This window comes from Chionomys nivalis, chromosome 8 (assembly GCF_950005125.1).
Source record: "Chionomys nivalis chromosome 8, mChiNiv1.1, whole genome shotgun sequence".
NCBI classification, from domain to species: Eukaryota; Metazoa; Chordata; class Mammalia; order Rodentia; family Cricetidae; genus Chionomys; species Chionomys nivalis.
Window position 1 is genome coordinate 92,370,002 of NC_080093.1, and position 9,823 is coordinate 92,379,824.

At 38.5% G+C, this 9,823-nt stretch overlaps 1 protein-coding gene across 1 annotated transcript; it reads right to left on the minus strand.

Moving 5' to 3' along the window:
* Positions 1–954, minus strand: LOC130880367 (olfactory receptor 52D1-like). Its single transcript, XM_057779360.1, has one exon. It carries the CDS (start codon positions 952–954, stop codon positions 1–3), a length of 954 nt encoding a protein of 317 aa, XP_057635343.1.
* Positions 955–9,823: the final 8,869 nt, after the last annotated feature.

Sequence of the window (9,823 nt, forward strand, 5' to 3'; positions counted from 1 at the left end):
TTACCTCCTCTTTACACACAGGTCAAATATTCTCTGTCGGATTTGTTTGGTATTGATGCCATAGACTAAGGGGTTGAGAACAGGAGGCACAAGGAGATAAAGATTTGCAAGTATGATGTGTACCTGAGGAGGCACATGGTGGCCAAAGCGATGAGTGAAAAATGAAAAGAATGCAGGGATATAGAAGACAAGAATTACGCAAATGTGGGCTCCGCAAGTGCTGAATGCTCGGAACTGGGCATCCTTTGAGGGCAGACGCAGCACTGCCTGCAGGATCAGGATGTAGGAAGTGGCAATGAGGACCACATCCATGCCAGTGACTGAAAGTGCTACAGTAAGGCCATACACGGTGTTAGGCTTAATACTGGCACAGGCCAGCTTGGCTATGCCCATGTGCTCACAGTAGGTGTGAGGGATGATGTGATGTCCACAGAAAGGTAAGCGTTCAACGAGAATGATAAAGGGGAAGACAAAGAGAAGGCCACGCATCACACATGCTAGCCCAATCTTCCCAATCACAACGGCATTGAGTATGGATGTATAGTGAAGTGGTCGGCAGATGGCTACATAGCAGTCAAAAGCCATGGCCAGCAGAACAGCTGACTCTGTGGCAAAGACTGCATGAACAAAAAACATCTGTGTGAGGCAGCCATGATAGGAAATGACATGGGATCTGAACCAGAAAATTGCTAGCATCTTAGGCAATGTTGTCGAACATAGGACTAGGTCAGTAATAGAAAGCAGGCATAAGAAGAGATACATCGGCTCGTGGAGAGCCCTGTCAGTTATAATGATGTAGAGGATGGTTCCATTTCCGACCAGAGCAAGGATGTACATGGAGCAGAAGGGAATGGCAATCCACACATGCTGGTCCTGCATCCCAGGGATTCCAAGCAAAACAAATGTAGAAGGGTGGAAGGCAGTGCCATTGGGGACAGAGGCAGAGAGCATCATGATACAGGAAACAGACCTTCTTCCTAAAAGCATTAGAAAATGAATGGATGTTATCCTAAATGCCATCTGTGTCTACTAAATGCCCTTCAACTTCTTGTCCTTCATTCTCACCGATTCTGCTCAAATTCATGCCTTCCCTGCATCTTATATATTATTATAATGCTTTAAGAAACAATGTTTATCTCATTTCTATGATCTCCATCTTCTAATAAGACTTCTATATCATGTCCCAAACATTATAGCATGAATACAGTCAATGTTGATGCAAACTTAAACTTTCTTAGTGTGTTCATGTTGCGCAGGGTACTTTGTATTCCATTTCTCTAGCTTGCCCTTTGCTATCTTGTATTGTTTTCTGGGCCCTGAGTCACTAGCATGGATTACATTCCTCACTTTCTTACTAGAGGAAGGATTTGACCACAGGAAATAGCAGCCCTCTGCTGGAGAGGAAAGAGATGGAGGGTAGGCATTTATTTCTCCTACTGTCTTGAAGAAGTATTGTTAATGCTTTTGACTTCCTTAGCTGAACTGTCATATTTGGCTCTAGTTTACTCTGGTGACCATATCATCTTCCTTTTATTTCTTCAATCCAAAGATTGTCACAGTTCCTGCTGTTACTACCTATGGAATGCCACTTTGTAAATGGTTTCTCGATTGCATTCTCCTAAATAGAATCTCAATGTATTATCTAAATAAAATATCTGATATCTTGCCTTTAAAGATGCTAACACAAGGAATGCAAGGCTCTTCTTATGCTCACTTCTGCCTTCCTCCCTAGCATATTTCACAATACATTTTACCACATACTTTATATTTCTATCATATCGAGTGATATGAAATACATGAGAGCTGTGAAACATCAAACCCCATGCCTTTCATGTGGGATTCTTTCTACACAAAGATTATTTCCACTTGTCACCTAATCCTGCTGTCAATCAGATGGCATCTTCTCATACATAGTAATACACACACACATGTAAAAATTTTTAATTGTTTAATGCTTATGTATATGTCTCTCCCCCCCACTTCATTACACTATAAAGTTTCAAAGTCTTAATTTTTCTTCATGTCCAGCATGAGTGCCTTACTGACACTAGATCAATAAATTCTTAATAAACAATGAGAAAATCCTTGAGCTCAGCAGTTACATTTTCTAATAGACTTGGAAAAATGACTATTGTTGAAAAATGGTAAATGCTTCCTGGGAACGCTTTCTAAGAACAACGTAAGACATTCCTTCCTCAGATGTGTGGTTTCTGCTGTGTTCTCTTCATTGTATATATCTATATTTCAGGAAAGGTTCTCTATCACCTCTTCTTGAATATACTATATCATGTATAAGATTAATTAACTTTTAAGATTAATAACACATAACTTAATTGAATTGAATCTGTCTAACACATGTCTGTTTCTAGATATGGCATATGCATGACTTTGCTTATAGACTATCTCTAGGCTGTCCTAACTTAGTGCAGAATATGTCAGAGCCACTCAGTTCTGACATATAGGTGCTGTGGGAGAGCTATCAGGTAACAAACAGAAACAGAATTGTGACTGACCTATTACACAGAGACACCTAGTCTTCAAATCGAAACAAAACAGACTTGTGTGGGAAGCATGCCATCTGAAAGGCATGTCGGTTTGAGAAAGCCTGCCTCAGATATTTCACAGCTTAATGCTACATTCAACTTGTAGCTGCAGTAAGAAACACACTAAAGCAGCCCGTCTAAGAAGAGAATGCTACTTTGGTGTGTACTGTGAAGACATGTCACAGCCAGTTTCTATGCACAGAAGTTTTCCTGGAAGAAATGATACCTATTCTCCAAATCCAAATCTTCAAATTCTTTAAACATCTTTCAGGCAGCTTGACTTTCGCAGCTCTTGTTCTGTAGTCTAGGCTGAAAACTAGAACCTAGATGTAGACGGCATGGGTGAAATTATGTCTCTGCTACAGTTACTTGCTAATGGTACTAACTTTTTAAAAATTGCCAACTATCCTTAGTAAAATACAGATAATAGTGCTTCATGCATATATTAATAATTCAGAAGGTATGTGAAATCCATAATTTAGCCTAAATAACTTGATGCACATTAATTAAAATGTTCACTATTACTCCTTATGATTTGGAAGTCTGATTCCTTGGCTTATGTACCTAGTTCTAAAATGAGATAACTTCGTTTGCAAAGCTCACGTTGAAAGGTGTGTATCCTCTCTTGAGTGGTGCCCCTGGGTGTCAGGACCATGGCTTCACCCTTGCTCAAATCAAGGTCTCACTTCGAACATAGTCAAGGCTGGTCCTCATTTAACTGGGCTACGTAAATGCCCACAGTATATGAAATGAGAAAGCTCCCCAACAAGCTTCCAGTGTTGCTGAGTTCCTCTCAGTTTTCTTGAGGATCAAAGAATGATTACAGCATTTGAGGTCCTTCGTACATAAGGAGCAAACATGTTTTGTGCACTATTAAGAGCAGAGTAAGCTTGCAAGAATGAGTACACTATTTAGTAAAGGAAAATTTCTATTGGTAGGTTTAATCAGCAGTTTTCACAAGAAAATGTTGCAGCAAGGATATATTTTCTTGTTAGAACTTCAAAATTTATACACATGAAATTCCAGGACTATCTACATATGGTAAATTAAATTTAAAAGGTATCATCTGTATTTAAATACTGTACATATAAATTGGAGTTTCTGGAGATACTGTGTGGAGCCTTAAGAACTCGAGAACAATGCTACCCATTAGTAAATATGAAAGTTGCTCTTTCTATCCAATTGGTCTGATGTGAGTGAGAGCAAGCTATAATAAGGTTTTTCACTTTAGAGACAATTTTCCTACCTGTAATTCCTCATAACATCATATTTTATACCTTAAATATGTACATTGAAGATTTTTAAAACTCCAGAAATACTCACCTCAGTTTTAAAAATGATTTCTCTTAGAGATCCATTCACCCTATCTTGAGATCACAAGAAAGACAACCAGAGATTAAATCCTCAGACTGCCACATGAGGGATTCATGCATGTGCGCATGTGTGTATGCACATACATCACTTGCTTATGAAATGTTGATATATGTTACGCGTTATAATTACCCAAATACTGAGGAGCTTAAGGAACTAGTTTCTGTAGAATGGGGATTAGCCTGAGATGACCTATGAGGAGTGAAAAGAAAGGAATAGCATCAGTATTTCTGCATGTCTGTCATCTCTTCTGCCCTTCCCTACCTCTCTTTCTGCTTTCACAGAATTATTCTTGACTTTATTTACAGCCCATTCTATTCATTAAACACTCACCCCAGTCTCAACGCTCAACAGAAAAGTCGTTACAGCACAAATAACAGTTCCTGGAATGTGAGTTCTGGTCCTATTTACCCCTAACTTGTGATGGTGTTCTTGGTCCAGAGAGACTGAGCTTGACTCAAAGCACTGATGGTCCCAGATGCTAAAAATAGATGTACATTTTCAGATATGCTCTCAGGGGATACACACTAGCCACGGCAAGATTTTCTTTCAAAGTATGATTTTTTTTTTCTAATTCAAAGCAAGAAGTTAGCATAGTTGTACACTAAAAGGATAACAGACTTTGGATAAATAATGTAACCAGAATGATCCAGGCTACTGGAGAAAGTGACTTAGTAAAAAGGAAGGAATTGATGAGTACAGGAATAATTCAAAATGATAGATAATGAGTTGAATTTGCAGTTGTGTTGTGTTGCCTGGCCGCGGCCCTCATATTAGCTGTTTTCAAGAAGAGATGACCGTCAGCTCCTATATTTAGAAACTCCTGCCCCCATGACTCAGTGTTAATGGCCTTGTTTCAGAGTTAATTGCCAAGCAATACTTACTTCTGGCTGTGCTGTACTTTTCCACTAGCTCACTGTGCATGCTCCAAGGACCCTATAATTTCCCACCCATCAGTCTAAACCTCTGGTGTCTCTCTTTCCAGTCAGAGGCAGCTGCCATTCTGTGTTTCTCTCCAATAAATCTTTTGCATGAGATTTGCTGTATAGTGTGATTTTGTGGCATTCCTTGGCTCCCAACTGCCAAGATGCCCTTGTGCTGAAAAGCCCTTACATTGGTGTCATGATTTATGATTTGAATAGGCTCTACTGGTACCTGTTCAAGGCTATCAGTTTGGCCCTCTAGTCAGGTGTTCTTTAGATAATGGCTGTGACCAAATTACAGTTCTGTCTACCAGTGTGACAGAAGCTCCAGCATAGCAGAGCCCCCTCTTCATGAAACTGCTCCCATCTGTGAAGACAGTGTTGTCCAGACATGGAATGGGCACATCTTTTAAATCATCCCACAACCCTGCTGTTGTTTCAACTGTTTCCAGGCAATCAGGTATTGTCTGAGAACCTGGATTAGGGTCAGGGAACAAGTTGGTAGGGTTTAAAGCCTCATTCTTAATAAAAGTGATTCTCAGGGGATCAAGTATCAGAGCCTGATACTAGGTGATTCTGGCATTTGTCAATTCATGAGCCTTTTACTTGGCAGTGCACTCAAAAGGACTTTGACAGCATGTGGGGCTGTCATTAGTAAATCTTGTCTACGGGGAAGCTTCATTACTTCCTCTCTTAGTTAGGGTTTCTGTTGCTGTGAAAGGATAACATGGTCGTGGCAACTCTTATAAAAGAAAACATTTAATTGTGATGACTCATTTACTCCATTATTGTCATGGCAGGAATCAGGGCAGCATTCAGGCAGACATGGTGCTAGAGAAGAAGCTAAGAGTCTTACATCTTGACTCACAGTCAACAAGAGGTAATCTGTCTCACTGGGCATGGCTTGAGCATATATGAGTGTCGTAGGAGCTGTGGGCTGTGTTCCTGCTGCCCCAGCTCCTGATCACTTGGCTAGCTTATGCCCCGAAATAACAACACACAAACTGTATTCTTTTAAACACTGCCTGGCCCATTATATCTAGCCTCTTCTTAGCTAATTCTCACGTATTAATTTAGCCAATTTCTAATAATCTGTGTAGCACCCCAAGGGGCGCTTACCGGGAAGATTCTAGCCTACATCCATCCTGGGTCGGAGCTTCATCGCGTCTGCCCCAGAGAGCAGAGCTATCAAGTCTGAGCTCACTTCCTCTTCCTCCCAGCATTCTGTTCTGTTTACTCCACCCACCTATGTTCTAACCAATGAGGGCCAAGCAGTTTCTTTATTTTTTAACCAATGACCTTCCTCCATCATATGAGACCTCAAAACCTGCCTCCACAGTGACACACTTCCTCCAAAAAGGCCACACCTATTCCAACAAGGCCTTCTAATAGTGCCACTTTTTTTTATTTGTGGCTATTGTGAAGGATGATGTTTCTCTGATTATTTTTCTCAGTCCATTTATCCTCTGTGTAAAGGTGGGCTACTTACATTTTTCAAGTTAATCTTGTATCCTTATACATTACTGAAGTTGTTTATGAGTTGTAGAAGTTCCTTGGTATAATTTTTGGGATCGCTTATGTAAACTATCATATCATCAGCAAATAATGAGAGTTTGACATCTTCTTTATCAATTTGTATCCCCTTGATCTCCTTTTGTTGTCTTATTGCTCTAGCTAGAACCTCAAGTCCTATATTGAATAGATAGGGAGAGAGTGGACAACCTGGTCTTGTTCCTAATTTCAGTAGAATTGCTGGGAGTTTCTCTCCATTTAGTTTGATGTTGTCTGTTTGCTTGCTGTATATTGCCTTTATTGTGTTTAGATAAGTTCCTTATATCCCTGCTCTCTCAGGACCTTCATCATTTGTATTTTGTGACTTTCAACATCTAAATGAGATGATCATGTCCTTTTTTTTATTTTTTTTTTATATGTTAGATTACATTGACAGATTTTTGTATGTTGAACCATCCCTGCATCTCTGGGATGAAGCCAACTTGATCATGGTAGATTACGTTTTCTGATATGTTCATAGATTCAGTTTGCCAATATTTTATTGAGTATTTTTGCATCAATGTTCATTAGTGAAATTGGTCTGTAATTCTCTTTCTGAGTAATGTCTTTATATGATTTAGGTATCAGGGTAATTGTAGCCCCATAAGAAGAGTTTGGCAATGTTCCTTCTGTTTCTCTTGTGTGGAACAATTTGAGGAGTTTGGTATTAGTTCTTCTTTGAAAATCTTGTAGAATTCTACACTGAAACCATCTGACCCTGGGCTTTTTTTCGGTTGGGAGACTTGTGATGACAGCTTTTATTTCTTCAGCAGTTATAAGTCTATTTAATTTGCTTATTTGGCTTTAATTTATTTTGGTAAGTGATATTTATCCAGAAAATTGTACATTTCCTTTAAGCTTTCCAATTTTGTGGAGAACAGGTTTTTGAAATATAGTAATGGTTCTCTGGATTTCCTCCATGTCTGTTTTTTGTTGTTGTTGCTGTTCCCCCTTTTCTTCCTAATTTTGTTAATTTGGATATTCTCTCTGTGCTTTTTGGTTAGTTTGGATAAAGGTTTATCTATTTTGATGATTTTCTCGAAGAATCAACCCTTTGTCTCATTGATTCTTTGTATTTTTTTCTTTGTTTCTATTTTGTTGACTTCAGCTCTCAATTTGACTAGTTAATGCCATCTAGTTCTCCTGGGTGAGTTTGCTTCTTTTTGTTCTAGAGTTTTCAGGTATTCTGTTAACTCTATAGTGTGTGATTTTTTTCCCAGCTTCTTTATGTAAGCATTTAGTGCTATGAACTTTCCTCTTAACATTGCTTTCATTGTGTCCTATAATTTGGGTAGCTGTGTGGTCATTTTCATTGAATTTTAAGAAGTCTTATTTCTTCCTTTATTTCTTCCTTGGCCCGTTGATGATCCAGGTGAGCATTGTTTAATTTCCATGTGTTTGTGCGCTTTCTGAAATTAGCATTACAGTTGAATTCTAATTTTAAGCCATGGTGGTCTGATAAGATACATGAGTTATTCCAATTTTTTTTAGTCTGTTGACGTTTGCTAGTTATCTGGTCAATTTTTGAGAAGGTTCTATGAGGTACTGAGAAGAAGGTATATTCTTTTATGTTTGGATGGATTGTTCTATAGATGTCTGTTAAATTCATTTGAGTCATGGCATCTGTTCCCTTATTTCTTTGTTCATTTTTTTTATCTGACTGACCATTCCAGTGGTGAGAGGGGAGTGTTGAAGTCTCCCACTATTAGTGTGTGAGGTTTAATGTGTAATATAAGCTTTAGAAGTGTTTCTTTTACATATGAGGGTGCCCTTGTATTTGGGGCATAGATATTCAGTATTTAGTTTTTCTGTTGATGGATTTTTCCTGTGACTAAAATGAAATTTCTTTCTTTTTTTCTTTTTATTGATTTTAGTTTGAAGTTTATTTTGTTAGATATTAAGATAGTTCCACTAGCTTGTTTCTTAGGTTCATTTGATTGAAAAAAATTTTCTCAACCCTCTACTCTGAGGCAATGTATGTCTTTGAGGTTGAGATGTGTTTCTTGTGTATAACAGAAGTACGGATTCAGATTTTGTACCCAGTCTGTTAGTCTGTGTCTTTCTATAGGTTTTCTTAATGGGATTTATCAATTTCTTCCAATTTTTTGTTTGTCTTTTCTTCCATTTCTTTAAGGGAATTTTTCATTTCCTCTTTAAGGTTCTCAAGCATTCTCCTAAAGCTTTTTTTTAGGTCACTTTCTTCTGCTTCATCTGTATTTGGGTGTTCAAGTCTTGCTGTTGTAATGACACTAGTTTTTGTTGGTGTCTTGTTGCTCTTTGTGGTGTTGAGTATGTTCTTACCTTCTGCCCATCTTTTGCTCTGATTGGTGTAGTTTACTATGTCTCTGGTTGTCAATCTTCTAGGTGTCAGTGGGTCCAAGCTTCAGGTGGTTGTTCCTCATGGTGCAGTCAGGGCCACGGTTCTAGTCACTCCAGGGGTCACTTGGTGTTACTTGAGGTTGCTCAACACTCCCAGGGGTCACTCTGCAATCTCAGGGGTCATTCAAATCCGCTCCTTGTTTTTAACTTCTGAGTAATATTATATTACTTTATAATATTTTCTTAATCCATTCCTTGATTGAGGGACATCTAGGTTCTTTGCAGGTTCTGGCTATTACAAATAATGCTGCAATGAACATAGTTAGTTAGCTTCATGCTCTGCTAGGGTAGCCAGCTTCTACTCATGACTTAATAGTCTCACATCATGGTGGTTATGGACTAAAAGATATCCAAAATGTAATTGTTTAAACACATTAAAGAGAAAGCTATAATGTTTCTTCTTCTTCTTCTTCTTCTTCTTCTTCTTCTTCTTCTTCTTCTTCTTCTTCTTCTTCTTCTTCTTCTTCTTTTTTGAGGGGTCGAAGAAGATAAGTTTTCTCTATGTAGCTGTGCTAAACTTGCTTTGTAGACCACGCTCTCCTCAAACTTTGAGATTTACATGCCTCTGTCTTGAGTGCTGGAATTAAAGGTTTATGCCAGCGCCACATGGCCTGCTGTCAAGTTTCTTATAATATTGCCTCATATATCACAAAATGATACTTCTCTTTTGCAAGAAATTAGTAATATCACTCAAAAGACAAAGGGAAAAATCAGGTACACATCTTGAAGCAATAACAAGTAATATCGCAGATAAGTGTTTGGGACACAAAATATTATTTTATCCATTCTTGGAAAATAAAACTAAATGAATTCATCTTCCAGTTGTAATTATACAAATATTCCCCTAAAAACATTTCCATTATGGTAGTAGTTAAGACCCATATTACATAAAAGTTGAGAGTAAAATAGTTCCAGAGACTGGAGAAGGGAAAGGGGGGATGGGAGAAGAGTTGGAAAAGGCTACATTACCATTGGATAAGAATCGGTGTAGACAGGTGGTGGTGGCACTTGCCTTTAATCCCAACAATCAGCAGACAGAGGCAGGTGGATCTCTAT